Genomic DNA, 16,587 nt, shown 5'->3' with positions numbered 1-16,587 from the left:
GAATTGTAAGGTTATTGTCAAGTGCATTGAAACTTAAAATGCTTACATAAATGTGAAGGAAATTGTCTCACATTTTAACATTAAAATAGTCTGTTAAATCATAAGAAAGTAGTATATTTCAGAAATGGGAGTTAAGGATGATACAACTGGAAGCAGAAAGCACCAAAGAGAGAACAAGGAAGTGAGGGGATGGGGTGAAGTAGAGAAGCATGCAGGCAGGATGGTTTGTCTGCAAGGCAGGGTCCAGGCAGCTGGAGAAGCAAAAGAACAGGGAGGAAAGGAGCAGAAGGAAACTCCCACAAGACAAACAAATGGTAGCGCCTGGGATCATGTAACTGCGACAATTCACTTCATGCCAAACAGTTAAAGATAATACAAGCATCTTACGCCTCCTTTTGTGTTCTACATGCATTCTGACAGACTTTTGTTTGAAGATACGACATATCACTTATTAGTTTCTAGAAAATAAGGATTTAAGAATTTGGGAGGCAAAAAATAAGGTCAAAATTCTTAAAGAAGATAGGAAAGTGTTAAAAGGAGGATCCAGAGCCCAATAAGACAAGTAGGATTTCACGGAAGTATACTAAGATTTCAACCAGCATATTTTTACTTACAGGAATGTTGATGAACACTGACTCAAATTCTGCTGCTGTCAGAAATCTTTTTAATGGTGCCATGAAATACTACCAGGAGAAAAGACAAATAATAATTAAGCATCCATTTTCCTCATCTAAATAATAGTTTTTCATCAACAAACAAGAAACAATTATTGAAAGTCAATTGCTTATCTTTTTTTTGGATACAAAAAAAGTAAAAAAAACTACCTAGTCTATCTTAAAGATTTTACACTCAAACAGAGATGAAAAGTTATTAGTTCTCAAGTATTAAATAAGTGGTTTAGGCAATAAATGCTTTTGAAAGTGAAAAACACAGGAATACTATAGGCTGAGTTGGTTAAAAAAAAACATTTTGGAGGAGATATACTTGAGGATTTATATGACGTATTTCTCAAATACTTCATGGAGACTATAAATCCCCAAGATCAATGATTTGCTTATGTAATTTATTTACCAACTCTGGAATAGTCTTCTTTATTCTTTGAGAATTTTAGTTCCTGGACTACTATCACTCTTTCCATCACTACTCCTATCTTCATTCTTGACAATCTCAATATCCTTACAGATAATCCTTCCAACCCACTGGCCTCTCAGCTGGTTGACCTCCAGTGACCTTGTGCTCTACCTTGATTACTACAATATACTCCTAGCTTTTCTTGCAGTTTCCAACCTCACCTCATAGGAGCCAGAGTGAGTTGTTAAAAACTTAAATCAGATCACATCACTTCCTCTGGTCACAACCCTCTGGCTTCCCAACAGTCCTACTTGACCTGGCGGCCCACAACCCCTCTGACCTCAGCTCTCCTTTGCTCACTCTGCTTCAGCCTCACTGGCCCACTAATGTTCCTTGAAGCACTTTGAGCACTTATTCAAGGGTTTTTCTTCCAGGAATTTTCTTCCCCAAGATACCTGCATGCTTGCTTCCTCAATTCAGTTAGCTATCATCTAACATGTAATCTTATCATCGAGGCCTTCCCTTACTATTCTATATAAAATAATTCCTGCTTCTTCCCCACATTGTTCTCTATTCCCTTCCCCAGCTTTATTCTTCTTCAGAGCACTTACCACCACCTGACACATTATATACTTATTTGCTTATATTCTAAGCTCTGCCATGATCAAAAGCTTCTTGAGAACTAGAGCTTTGCTGTACTACTGCTATGCCTCCAGACCCTAGGATAATGCATGTCAGATACTAAGAAATCAATGAACAGTTGAGGAGTGAACACATCTGCTCTGAAATCTTTAAATTTCAAAGTTATATTGAAAATTAGAACACACATATATACATGGTAGAAATGTTGATCCTAACACGTGGACCATACAGAGCAGTATTTGGGCATCAAAGATAATGCCTGATGACTTACTTTTTCTATTGACTCCAAGGTTTCTGTATATTTTTCTTCTGTCTGCTTAATTTCTGCTAGGCAACAACTTCGTATGTCATTTTCTGGGCATTTCTACAATTAGAATCATCAAATTAAAATTATTTAATAAAACACATGTTTTAATCTATCTGGTAGTGGATAGAAAGAGATTAAAATCACTGCAGATTTTCTTAAACTTTCTATTCTAATAAAACACGTAACTGAAAAACATTTAAAACCTTTTACTGAATTTGTGAAGTACTTTTGGTTTGGTGGTTTACTAAATTTTGAACAATGTAAATGAAAGAGTTTTATATGATAAAAAATAAAGTTCTAATTATACACTCTAAATTAAAACATCTCTTTCATTATAAATATTAGTGAATCTGGAAACACCACAGATGGTATAATATAGTCTTCCTTAAAGTACAGCATATATTACAAATTCTGTAGCGATTTTTGTAGAAATTATAGCATAGAATACTTACAAACTACATACATTACAAAGGTTGTATACATGCTATAGCATTACAAATGCTGCAGAAGTTACTGCAAAAATAATAAAAGGATATTTGGTAAGAAAAATCTTTCAAATTTTTTTCATGAGTTAACATCTTAACGTTTGGCTCTTTTATCTAAAGTGTTTAAGACTAGAGGTGGTATTGCATAATACTAAGATCAAATGTTTGAGGATCAGATGGAATTGGGTCCAAATCCCAGTTTTGCTATTACTAGCTTTATAACCGTGAGCAAGTTACTTAATTTCTCTGTGACCCATGTTCTCATATGTAAAACAGAGATAACTGCAGTACCAACCTCAAGGAGTTGTAAATGAGGGAACCTAGGTAAAGCACCTTGCTGGGTAAGCAGGAAGGCCCCAATAAATTTAAATTATTATTACTGTTAACCCTTGTCCCATGTAAACAACCAGCGCTACCAGCTGAGTAAAGACTGCACTTGGGAGAGATGCTAAAAAGGACTAGCATTTGCTGGCACCCAAAGCAATTGACAACTGTAGGGGGTATAGATGATACCCTGTCACCTAAAAACACTTAAAATGCTGCCACAGGCAGATTGTCAGCTCATGCAGTGGGGCAAAGCACATATTCATTACATTTACCAAACAACAGGCCAGGACACTTATTTCCCTCCCACGGAAGCTACTGTTTCCCCACCTGGGGCTCCAGACAACCTAGCAGCCTTTTATTAAATACAAAAGCATGGACAGCACTGAGAAAATTCATAAAAGCAGTGAAGAAACCTAAATCGCCATTCAGTTGGTGAAGAAAAGTCTACAGTTTCAAAAAGAGTATGCCAGTAAAACCCTAAGCAACTGATTGTTTTGTTTGTTTGTTTGTTTCAAATTACAGATGAGAAAATAACTCAAACTAATTCCTTTGTAATGTTCTGGGTATTTTAACGGCAGAGAAAACTTTATAGGCATAGATACATAAGCTTTATAGATATGAGATATAATAATAGCTGAAACTAAGTTTACAAAAGAGTAAAAAAAAAAGCAAGGAAACTCATCATGATATAAAATAAAGTACCTCATACCAAAACCTAATGTATATAAAGAAATTCCTTTAACATATATTGTATCCTACAACTAATTTAATTTGAAGAAAAATTTTCCAATTTTGTAGGAGAATATGTTCTTTCATAACAATATAATTTCAGGATTCCCTGAAATTATATTCTATTGCCACTCTGTCATTATTGAGCTGGGTGGCATGTCATTTATCTCTCAGACTTGGACTCCCTCACTAGCAAAGTGAAAGGAATAGATCAGAGATTTCTATACCTATAGTCGTATGGAACTAAAAATGCCAGGCTGATATGTCTCCAAATGCAATAACAAGTCATAGCTGTATCAGTTCTTAAGTGAGCAAAAGGTAAAAAATAAAACAAACAAAAAAGACACTATTACAGGAGTGATTATTTAAATAACTCTATTAATTAGAATTTCTTTCAAATAATCACTTTCCTAATAAAATACCCAGAGTAACGTAAAAAAAATAAGGCAAGTGAAAGTCCTACGGGTTGATGTGCTTCCTCTGCTTTCATTAAGTCCTCATAGACTTCTCCGCCTTCATCTTCCCCGTAGACACAGTCATAGAGACCTTCTTCATCATCCACATGGGTTTCACTAAAACAAAGGGCACAATTTTTAAAGGTGATTTCCTATTATGCAGAAAAGTCAGCAGCTACAAATAGCCTACTGGATTTTAGTAGCAAATCCAAAAAGGAAATAGAATGGAATTAGTGGGAAGAGTCAAAAGGCTTATATTACAGCTCTGTCCCTCCTAATAAGAAATTCAACAAAGACAACAACAGAATCTAACAACAACAGCAGTGATAGCTATCATTTATTGGGCATTCGCCATGTACAAGGCGCAGGCATGATCACTCTGCATATATTATCTCACTTAGTTCACCCAGTATTAATTGTCTTATCAGGTAGGCAGTATTATATGATCCATTTTAGAGATGAGCAGGTTGAGAGACCTAAAGGTTATCTGACCCACCCAAGATAAAGCAGCTAGTCAATGGCAAAGCCAGGATTTTAAACCAAGACTATCTTATACTGTGAGTATTTGAATCACTCTATCATCCTGCCTCCCATTTTTCTAAAAGCCCTGGATTCATCATGTATCTTAAAGCGTGTAATAAGGAGAGGACAGGGGAGTTGGGGAAGATGTTTTTAAAAAACATCAGTGACTGCAGGGTTAGTACTATGGGCATCTAAAACAGCAGTTTTCAGACCACCTCCTTCAAGCCCACTCAGAAAGTACCTGCAGATCCCCCTCTACCCAGACTCACATTTTATCTATTTTGTTTGTTTATATTTTGCTTTAAAAATGGGTTCAAAACAAAAAAATGGGTTCCAAGTCCAAAAGACATTTTTTAAAACCACCAATAATACTGTGCCGATTTCTTGGCAGTTGAAAACAAGCCCTATTTGTAAAGCTTCCATTGGCATTTACAAAGCGACTATTGGTGGATCTTTCCCAAACCCCTCATATGAGACTGTAAACTCACTGAGCTGGTTCCACCCACTTCAACTCTTGTTACTACTTAAGTTTTTGCTTTGAGTTTAATACTTCTATAAACACCTTCTCTTAACTAATAATCCCAAATAAGCGAGATTAATCAATTTAGATGTGCTGGAAGGAAACATTAACATCTCTCTACGAAAGAAATTTAAGTCCTTCAATACTGTCAGCCCTTAGAATCTCTCCTGAGCCTGTGCGGATTGATCATTATAAAGTGATACATATAAAAATTAAAAAACTGTAATTATATCACTCTGCAAGTTGCAGCATTTTTCAAAGTAGGTACCATCACAAGGTTGACTTGTGGATACCATGGAGAAATGTCTCAAGGAGTTTGGCAGGAATGAACTGTCAAGCATACAGAGGAAAGGAGGGTGTCTTAAGGGAGAGAGATCTGAAGATATTAGAAATTTCAGAGGAATCTTTGCTAAGAAAAGTTCATTCCAAGTTTCCTTGTCCACCCATCCACCCATCTATCCATCCAAAGGACATTTACTAAATACCCACTAGGTGCCAGGAGCTTCAGCACTAAAAATGCATAGATCAATAAGGCCCAAGAGCTCTCCCTGAATCTAGCATGGAGAATGGATGGCACACAAACACATAATCCTGTAAGTGCCACCAAAGAGAGGAGTGCAGGATTATAGGAACAGAGAGAAGAGCAAGAAAAACTCTGAATAAGTCAGTCAGGGAAGGCTTCAAAGCAGACATTACATTTGAACTGGATCTCGAATGTATTTGTCCACTTATTTAATAGGTATTTGCTGAATAAATACTATGTGACAGGAGATATGGCTGCAGACTAGGCAGGTGTAGTTGCTGCTTCATGGAACTTAGAGCCCAGCAGGGGCAACACACAATGAATGAGAAGACGGGGAAAATATTCCAGACTAAGGACACCAACAAGTGGAAAGGGTGAGAAGTGTGAAGAGTCTGGCAGGTGTCAGGAGTGGTGCTGCATTCAGTATGGCCAGATGACTGGAACAGAACCCCAGAGGGAAGAGTTGAATCAAACTTTGAAGGGCCACTCATAATGTGAGCTCAAACCTGACCCACGGCATCCGGGAAGCAACAAAGGCTTTTATATGGGCCGAGTCTAGAGGATGAAGGAAGACAGGCAGGGAGGTCAGCAAGCACAGAAATGAAATACTATGGGTAAGAGATATTGAGAGCCAGAACTAGGGCAAAGGCAGATGAGGAGAGGAATAGAGAAACTTGGACACTGTCAGGTAGAGTCAACCAGACTTGGTGACCAATCAGAATAAAGGAGAGAGGGGAAAGGAGTGAAGGATGCTCCTTAGTTTTCTACCTTGGAATACCAAGTAGATGATGATTCACCCTAGAATTCCCATACTGGAGGGACTTAGGTAGACAATCTGTTCATAAAATTGTGGGGCAATTAAAATTGGTTTAAACACTTCTATAACACATCAAAGAATAGGAAGGTGTGATGAGTTCATGAAATAGCTGAGATAAGAAGTGAGAAGAAACAGGTTCTAGAGCACAGGGGATCCTGTTGAGAAGGAATATAGACTGAGAAATCCATTTTTCCAGTACCCCTAACCCAGCTTACCTGCCCTCTAACCATCCACCCACTCCATCCCTCCTCCCCCCTAAAAACCTCATTTTGCTTAAGTCTTGCATATGACTATTTCCCATGAGGGAAATATATATTTTCACACAGCTTTTTCTCTACTTTAAGAATTGTAGAAAATAAAGAGAGATTGATACAGAGAAAGAATGATATAACAGATGTAGCAAAATGTTATAAATATGAATATCTAGATAGAGAATATATTGGGATTCTCTGTTTTGGTTTTGTATTGTTTTTGCAACTGCCTTGTAAGTTTTAGATTATTTCAAAATAAACAGTTAAAAAAAAAAAAAAAACAGAATCAAAGGCATAACCCACACACACACCAAGTAGCGCTAGAATATTTTGGGTTTTGCCATGCAATCCCATACTAAAGTTGCTTTCCCAGCTAACAGTTTAATCTACAATGGCTGATTTACATCAAATGGAAAGTGGAAGGAAGCTGTGATATTCTTCAAATTGTCAATAAATCAACAGTGATCTTTAGTTTTCCCTGAGGCCGTACTTTGCAATTATATATACATATACATATACATGTCTGACACTCTGATAATAAAGGTAGGAGAAGTAAGGACACTTATAGTTTTGCCATCATACATTCTTCTCCACTCTTTCCTGTCTATTTCTCTCAAACTGAATGACTTTCTCTGCAGTGGGGGAAAGGCCAGTGTTTGTTTCAAAGGGCATTCCTTTGGTTGGGTGAATTCATCCCCTAGAGTTTTAGTAAAGTATGTGAGCCCACAGAGGAAAGTTCCAGGCACTTCCGCTGCCCCCATCCTCCCCTCTCCTCCTCCAAAGCTGTTCTTTCATGCATTCTCGGCTGGCTAGCTGTGTGCCTCATCACCCAGAGAATTTCCACAAAACATCCAAATCCAATGACAACTGGTATGGTTTAAAAAAGAACAACTTTATCACAAGACAGGAAATAATATATTTTTCCTGGTCCTTTAGTCTAAGGAAATTGATAACATTACCAATAATCTTGCAGTCACTTTATGAAAGTTGTCACCAATTCAATGAGATAGTTGGTATCTATCATGCTTAGTATCAGTGAATTATTAGAGATTTTAAAAAGAGAAAAGATACTGTTCTTAATAGAGACTTAAAATGTAAGATTTTGAAGACCCATCCAAATGTCACCTACCGTGGGAAGAGCGGCTGGCCAATCCCTGTGTGCCCAGCCCTCACCTCCTCTGCTCTACTGAAAGCTCTGGGAGGAGCACGTCAGGGTGCATCTGGGAAGCAACGTGTTAGTTAAGAGCTTCCACTCTGACATCAGAACTGTCGGGGTCCAAATCCAAAGACTACTACTAGTGAGGTGACCTTTAACAATTACCTAACTTTTCAAGATTCTGTTTTCTCATTTGTAAATTGTGCTAAGAGTAATACCTCATTTTGTGGTGAGTATTATGCGAAATAGAGCCTGTAAAATTCTTAGCACTGCAACAGGCACTTAATATGCTTTTTACTATTAACTGACTACTTAGCTCAGGCTTGAAAAATAGAGCCTGGCCAAAAGTAGATGCTTAATGCAGCTTTGACTTATTCATTCAGAAAATAAATATTTGTCAAGAACATACTATACCCTAAACACTATTTGACGGTCTCTCTAGGAATATAGCCATGAATAAGGCAAAGTCCCTGACCTCAAAAAGTTTACCTTCTAATGGGGAGACAGACAATTAATTAAGCAAACAAATAAAGATCATCTTGGGCAGTAGTAAGTGAAATACAGAGTAGGGTAAAGAGGTGGTGGCAATTTTAGAAAGGGTGGTCACAGAAGGCCTCACTGTACTGGCTCATCTGAGCAAAGACTTGAAAGAGTCAGCCTTAGCAGCAGAGGGAACAGCAAAGTAAGGTCTTAACGCCAGAACAAGTTCAGTGTGTCCTGTGTTAAAAATGGATGAATAGATGAATTTCCATCAGATGTGAATATCTCTAGGAGCATAATCTCTGCTCTTATTACGATTCTTGGCAAACATACCTAATCTACACTACCAGTTCCCTGAGGGGTAGAGATCATGTTTTATATTTATGTGTAATCTGCTCAAGGCATTCAATCAGCAGAAGATAATCAGCTGCAAGGATTTAATTTTGCCTCTCCTATTAAATAAATTAAACCCCAGAGGATTCTCTGTTTAGAATAAAAACCATCTAAGGAAACATCCCTGAATAACTGCAGCCCACACTTCTCTTGTCCTTCCTTGAACTTGTAAAGCATGTACTATCTGCCCTACATGTCTGGCAGTAGATTCTATTACTCTTTTTAATTGTTGCCTATATCTATAATTCCGGTGTTATCCATTACCTATACTATGTTTTTGAGAAACGACTACATTTTACTTCACTGCAGTATGTTTCTTTACTCTTCATAGGGACTTGCACAATGTAAGATATACCTCACAAACTAAAAACAGTGGAAGTGTATTTTCTTGTGAAACTTTCCATCACTAGTTTAATATTAATTTTTACATGTCTTAATCATTAAGCCACTTTCTCCCTTTAGAAAGCTTAGTTTACCACCAACCGTTGAAATGCACAACGTATACAAAAATCATCAGTGATTTAACTTTGCTGAAAATGCTCAACATACTCTATTAAATCAGGAAGGACCTTGTAGATGTCTTCATCGTTGACACTTTCTTCTGTTGGGAAAGGCCTAGGGAAGAAAATTTTAAAACATGGGTGAATGAGCAACAACCAAGCCAGGCACCTACCTCTCACTACATACGTAAGCTCACCTGCTGCCAAGGTGGTCAGATCAGTCACCATGTCTAACATAATGTCAATGGCCCCCACCACAGTGCCTGCCTTGTGGTATTGTCTGGGTTTCCCCCAGGGAGGCTGTAGCACCTGCTACTACAAATAACCCACAGCACTTACCGCTAGTCGCTGCAGTCACATGTGCAGTTGGGGACATACCAATGTGCTTACTGGATCTCCCACCTGCCACCAACCTGCTGGGTCAGCTCATAGAACCCACTGCAGCTCCTCAATTCAGAGAACAGCAAACAGCCATGCATACGCACTTGCCTTCTGCACTGGCTCTTTTGAGTTATGGGATCTGACCCAATTGACAAATAATTTGTAATACCCATTCTTGCATGACTAGTCTATTTGAAAATTGTTAGAAGACAAAAATAGTGCACCCTTTATATATGAATATAGACTCTGATGTATTATTCTATTCAGACTTTAAATTATACCTTTTATTTTCATCTATTGGAAAAACAAGTCAATCAGATCTTAGGGAAAAAGGAGTGTTTTCTTTGTCCCCTGTTCAAGGAAAATCATACTTCAATTATACCCTGTTCCTATCCATTGGCTTCCTTATTTTCTCATGCCACTATGTATTTTTTTCACAGCACCAATAGTCCTAAATTTATGCCTAACAAAATCACAGTAAATGTTCTACAGTGCCAGAAGTTTTACTCTTTCTTTCATGCAACCAGCATGTTATGTTTCATAAAAACTAACAAAAGGGTTCATCAAGATAATAAATGATCACTAGATAACTACTCAACAATTCTATCGAAAAGCATAGTTTCACATTGGTTTAAGGGTTAATTTAATATTTAAGATATTTGAGGAACTAAGGTTTTTCAAATAAATTAATGTGTGAGGGATGCCAAAGTTTCAAAATCATTTTTGTTTAAATTTAGGCACATTTTATCATGCATACAATTAGAAAATATAGGTAAGAAAAAAAGGTGAAAAAATACTTCTGCTGTACATCCATTCAAAATTTAAAATATAGAAATACATGTGTGAATCAAACTGTTTCAAACCCCGTTTAGATATATCGACACAAAGCATATATTGACGTGGAAAGATATTTATGTATGGAAAAGCGGATTACAAGGTGTTAAACATTTGCTTCTGTAGAAAATGGCCAATTCCAGGGCCCATTTCTGAGAAAGGGTCTGCAGGGTATGCTCCCCAAGGTCACTGTGCTTTGTACCCAGGGATGGGGCTGCCTGACCAGTGCTAACCAGTCCATGAAGGGGTACTTGGATCCTCTTGCTTGGAAGCAATAAGGGCAGAGAGCCAGGGTCCCAACCCCATAATAGTTGGAAACTGGAGTATGGAGCCCTGAGGAAACAAGGTAAAAAAGTAATATCGATTCCATTCCAGGAGGCCTGGATGTATGGCTACTGAGACTGTTTTTTTTTGTTTGTTTGTTTTGTTTTTTTAATTTTCTAATGATATATATTTACCAACTGATCTAATTTAAATATTTAGTACTTGAAACAGAAAAAGCCCAACATAACATACACAGCTGCATCTCCTTGCTTACCGACTGCACATTACTCCGATGCATGAAGATGGCATAATTTATGTAACCAATTTATTTCCAAGTGTTTCTTTTATTACCAAACTTTCAATACACATCCTTTTATACATATCATTTTACACTTGTCTTATTATTTCTTAAACTCTTAAAAGTTGTGAGCTATTGCTATGGCTTTTGCCAGACACTGAAACACTCTACCAGAAATAAATCTACTCCAACATCTTTTATAATGTTTATTTACATAACCATCTGTGTTTGTCTTAATGAATCATATGTATAGAATGTTGGAGGAAGTTTCAAACAAAGCCATATCAGTGATAACCTGCAGTGAATTGAGAAAAAGGTTTTTTAAAATGTGTCTTAATTGTCACTGTGAATTAGTTCATACTTACTAAATAATTTTCAAATACATATTAGACTGCTATGACGTACTTTGCATGAATGAGATGTGATCCCTGTACTCAAGGTGCTTTGCAAACAGTAACCATTCAATAAATAATCATTACATTGAACTAAATGGGACACATGACACATAGAGGAATAAGCTTACCTGATTCCTGTGGCCAGCGCGATAGGTGTGCGAGAAAGTCGCGATAGTGTTTCTATAACCTAAGAAAAGGGGAAAGTGTTAATTGGGCATGTAGGTCAGAAAAGATATGTTATCTTTTTTTTTTCCAAAACAACATTTTCCAATCTAATATTAACCATGGTAATAGAAAGGTAAATCTGCAGCTGTCAAAAGGGACAAAGCAAGAAAAGTCTTGACTGGGAATTACAAACACCAGATTTATGGTTTTGTCCCTTTCTTAAACTTTATTACTCTAAACAGGGTTGCCATTTCCTTATCAGTAAGACAAGGAGTTAGACTGGGTGATCCCAAAGGTTTCTTATCTCTGCTTCTACAGAATCTGAAAGATTCTAATATGTTGTACTGCCCAACATAATAGCCACTAGCCACGTGAGACTATTTAAACACAAATTAATTAAAATTATATAAAACTAAAATTCCAGTTCCTTAGTTAAACTTGCCACATTTCAAGTGCTCAATAACTACAAATGGCTACAGGCTCCTGTATTGGACCACAAAGTCATTGAACATTTCCATCATCGGAGAAAGTTCTATTAGATATCACTGCTGTTTATCAAAGAGGTCTACATTCTGGGTTCTTGAACTGCACCACATGAGTTCAAATCTTGGCTTGGATTTGAGCTGGTTAAGCTCATCTTTTACAAGCTTCTGTAAAATGGCAATAATAATAGCTGCTTCATGGAGTTATTGTACAAATTAAATGAGATAATGCCTACCAAAGCTTAAGTAACTCAATAAATGTGAACTTTTTATACAGAATAAAATCATTATTATATAGAAATAAAATTTAATTGCAAGCCTTCATGAAATTCTTTCTGGTTTACCTGTGCTGGACATTTGGTAGCAAAGCAAGACACAACCACCCAGATAAAACTTGACATCAGTTAATTCCCCCATAATTAAGTGAAAATAGAGCATCTTCATTGAGTCTGAAAATTCAGCAGATCACAACTACACAAATACTAACAAGTTTATCAAAATAAACTATTCAATCTTAAAATAACCATTTGCTAAAATTCCAAAACTGTGCAATATTGTGTGAAAAGTTTAGTTTTTAGAAGGTTCTGGAATAATGTGTAGAATAGTAGTTAGATACGGCACCGTTATAAACCTCCTGGGTATACTCTGCCTCTGACTCTATTTTACACTGTGGCCTCAGTGGTGTCACTACTCAACAATGAAAAATAGCAAAAGGATTACTATTGCTATGTATTTTATAATTATTTTATTTTATTAAATATTTTAATAGTAATGCATTTTATTCCTTGAGGATATTTTCTATAATAATCATGATGTATCTGTGAAATAAGAACACATTCTCGGTTCCTTACCCCATCAACAACCAAAAATATTCACAACCTGCTCTCCCCCTACACGGAAGAAAAGCTACAGCTTGGTCTTTTCATGCAAACATCCACCAGAGGGCACCAGAAAATAGTATATTACTTCAGTCTTAAATTGCGTTTATAAACATTTCTGAAAATCAATGAATTGAAGCCAATTTCTATTACTTATTTCACAAGGGTTATTTATTACTATTAATTAACATAAAAATAATATAAAGATACAATTGATGAGGAGCATGGAAAAATAACATGTAATATATCTTAAAGTAAATCTCCTGAGGACCTTTATCATATTGTGTATTGAGCCATTCATTTACTCTTGGTTTAGCCCAAGCACATAAAAACTGTCTGTCAATGTGGTGTTTTTATAACAATGCTTATTCTACAAAAGCTGAGCATGTTTGGATTTGGAGTAGACAAGTACACAAATGAATGCCAGATTCTCAAATCCTGCGTGGAGATTCTGACCTGTCATTAGAAATATCCATGTAAAGAACAGTTGAAAAAGAAAACATCCCCAGGGAAACTAAAAAGACTATTTGCCCTACCTCAAAATAATATGAAATTATAGATATTAATGCCCAGAAACTGGCTGGGGGTGGGGTGAGGAGGTAACAAAGATGCTTGCAAATTAACAGGTCAACAACAAGATCTCTTTCCTTTACCTACTTCAATCCCTTGATGGGTAAGACGAGTTGTATTTGTAAAGAAATGAAAATAATTCTGCCTAACATAAACAAAAACTACTATGGAGGAAGGTGGGAGATAAGGCAGAGAGATGGGCAAGGGCTTGTGCATACCTGCTTTAGTATATTTTATACTAGAAGAGAAGATCCTTCTCCACAAAGAATGATGGAGAAAGTTTAAGAAGGAAGGTAACAGGGTAAAAACTGCACTTTTTCAAGATCACTTGGCAAAGTGAATAGACTGATACAGGGGGCAAGGGGTGAGAAGTCGGAACTAAGACAGTGGCAACAGAGATAGAGAAGAGATGGAAATTTGGGAAGTATTTAGGAATAGTGACAGATGCAGTCTGGAGGCTGAAGGAGGAAGGAGAACCCAGGTGACTTGGGCAAGCTGTTAGAACGCTTGGAGGTAGCCAGTTCCAAAGTCACCCACCCAGGAAGCCTCCAGAGCGCTCCTGAGAAGGCTCTCTGTGTTCCTCTATACAGCTGACTGTGTTCATCCTGAACTCACCAAGACTACCCCCACTCCTCCAGAAGGCCCTTCTCTCACCATCTTCCTTCCCCAGTCTGGTTCTTTCTGACCCCACAGGACCCTGGACATAACTCTGTCCTAGTGCATATCACTTTACTTAAAATACATTTTACTGGCTTTTAAAAATATCTCAAAAGAACACGTTTATTGTGCCAAATTGAAATAACATAGTAATAACTAAAATTGCCCTCCCCACCTCTCCCACCTTCTATACAAAGGGGACCACAGCTAAGAATCTAGGATAACTCTTGCAGAATTTTTCTTTTTTCCCTTTTCTTTATTATAATTCTTTTATGTAATGGGGGCTCATATTATGCTGATTTTTCTATAGTAAGATTTTATCATTTAACAATGTATCACAGACAGCTGTATCAATGCATACAGGTCTACTTTATTCATTTTAATGACTGCATAACATTTCAGTGCCTGTATATAGCAGTGATTTAGCCATCTTCTGCCAATGAACCTTTCCAGTATTTTGCTCCTAGAAGAATGCTGCAGTTTACACCCTTGCCAAATATCTTTTCAATTGTGTACGGGCATTTGTATAGGAAAGATTCTTAGATAGAATTACTAGGTCAAAAGGCATGACCATTGCTCTCTAAAAACTTTGCATGGATTTATACACCACTGAAGAATGTATAAGAACATAAGGTATTCTAATGGTCTGTTTACTTCATTGTGTCTGCCACTTGACAGTGGAAAAATGCCTTAAGGACAGGAAAATCAAATTGCTTTTTCATTGGTGTATTTCCATCACGTAATTCACACTCAGGTTCATAACAACTTAACACAAAAATAGTTGTTGCTCAAACAAATAAATGATTAATACTTACCTTGCAAAACTGTTGTGAGGATTAGGGATGTGTAAAGATATGTAAAGGAATTAGTCTGGCACAGGCAGAAAATGAATTAATAATTGAAGGAGAAACCCATTATAAAAATTAAATATTAAGTATGAGAAAGAGATGCCTGTCTTCTCAAACCTAGAGCCAACATACAAAACGGCTCCCATCATTGAACTTTTTCCCCAATGATGCTTTTAATTTTGCTTGAGCTCTTAGTCATCAGTACTTTTCTTTAATTTTTATTTTAAAAGAATTTCAAATTTGTAGTGCAGTTACAATAATAAAACATAGCCTATACAGAGAACTCCAACATATCCCCCCAGATACCCAGATCCACCAACTTTTAACATTTTGTCTCTTTTCCCAGATCATTCTATCTATTCATCTGTCTATCCATCTATCTATCCATCCATCCATCCATTTATCTAGTCAGTACTTTATTTTTCCCATTTTATTAGTCAGTTTAAAAACCATGAAATAAACCGCTTTCAAAAGCTGAGTGGCAACACTTATGGTACATTTATGAAACTATCCATTTTTTAACTATTCTCTTTGTGGGATCTTCTGGCAAATTCACAATCTTTGTTTATCTAGCACATTAGATATTGTAGTGGGTGATTAAAACAAGTCATCCATGCAGCAGTGTGTTAGAGCTACTGCTGAGGCCCTGAGCTAAGGAAGCCATGGCCAAGGAGGGTCATTGCAGGGAACCATGGGACCCATATTTACTGTACCCAGAAGTCGTTAATTAATTATGAATTTATCTCCTTGAGTTGTATTTTCTGAAGTTTTACCTCTTAACCTAGCCCTTGACCAATGGAAAGGCTATAGTTAAAATTCTTGAAAATTAAAAACACAGAGGCATTGTGGCTCATACCAGGCTTATTATATACAGGCACCAGCGAGGTACAGACCTTGGAATATGGCTCAGTGGAGGAGGACAGGGAGCCAGGTCAAGAGGAGTTCCCGGGGAAGTGACTCTTACGGGGGGTGGGCTCTGAAAGGGCCATCAGGTGGTTGCAGGCTTGAGCCCCAAGTACAAAGCAAGCTTAGTGTTTCAAGAATGGTCCACAACACTGCAGCACCACAGCATGAGGTTATCACTCAGGTGCAGGGTCCAGGACAGGGACAATGCATCATGATTCCTGCAGACTCCAAGCAAGAGCTCCACCGGGTCATGGAGAAAACCCCAAGGTCCCGAGGAGGTCACTAGGAATGTGAGCCTAGGAGTGTTGGGGTGGGGGGTGGGGGGTAGGAAATTCAGACAAAAGCGTAGGCTCATGGACCAGGTCAGCTGCAATACAGAGGCTGCCCAGAGACCAGGTATCACCCAGGCATCCGGGATACCAGATTCAGTGACAATAAGGCCGAATTCTAAACCCCCACCAGATGGTGAGTTTCAGACTAACAATACATTTCACTTTAAGTCTCCTAGGAAATCAGCAGAACTCATTACCTTAATTTCTTTGCAATTCTAATTTCACACAATAAATTACCCCATTAGGATACACCACAGCTTAATGCCACTTTTAGCAACACATTTTAGAGACTTCCTAAAACACCTGGTTATTGCACTGTGGGATGATGTTGAAAAGCATCCTTAGCACATCCTCCATGAGAAAAGCAAGCACTACAGCCAGATAAGATGAGCAAAACAT

The 16,587-nt window shown here is 37.4% G+C and overlaps 1 protein-coding gene across 3 annotated transcripts in view; it reads right to left on the bottom strand.

The window, feature by feature from the left end:
• The window catches only part of VAV3 (vav guanine nucleotide exchange factor 3), a 375,496-nt gene that overhangs the window by 189,949 nt on the left and 168,960 nt on the right, over positions 1-16,587 (bottom strand). For all 3 annotated transcript variants that reach the window (XR_005215287.1, XM_037826497.1, XM_037826494.1), the window contains exons 3-7: positions 11,479-11,537; positions 9,228-9,293; positions 4,025-4,133; positions 1,985-2,077; positions 615-683 (exon numbers count right to left, since the gene is read on the bottom strand). Coding sequence is in view for 2 of the 3 variants with exons in the window: in XM_037826497.1 (XP_037682425.1) it covers positions 615-683; positions 1,985-2,077; positions 4,025-4,133; positions 9,228-9,293; positions 11,479-11,537 (396 nt within the window). In the remaining variant the exon portion in view is untranslated. The remainder of the gene's footprint in view (positions 1-614; positions 684-1,984; positions 2,078-4,024; positions 4,134-9,227; positions 9,294-11,478; positions 11,538-16,587) is intronic.

The sequence above is a fragment of the Choloepus didactylus genome, chromosome 2 (assembly GCF_015220235.1).
Source record: "Choloepus didactylus isolate mChoDid1 chromosome 2, mChoDid1.pri, whole genome shotgun sequence".
In the NCBI taxonomy this organism is placed as follows: domain Eukaryota; kingdom Metazoa; phylum Chordata; class Mammalia; order Pilosa; family Megalonychidae; genus Choloepus; species Choloepus didactylus.
This window is presented reverse-complemented; position numbering and strand designations above follow the sequence as displayed.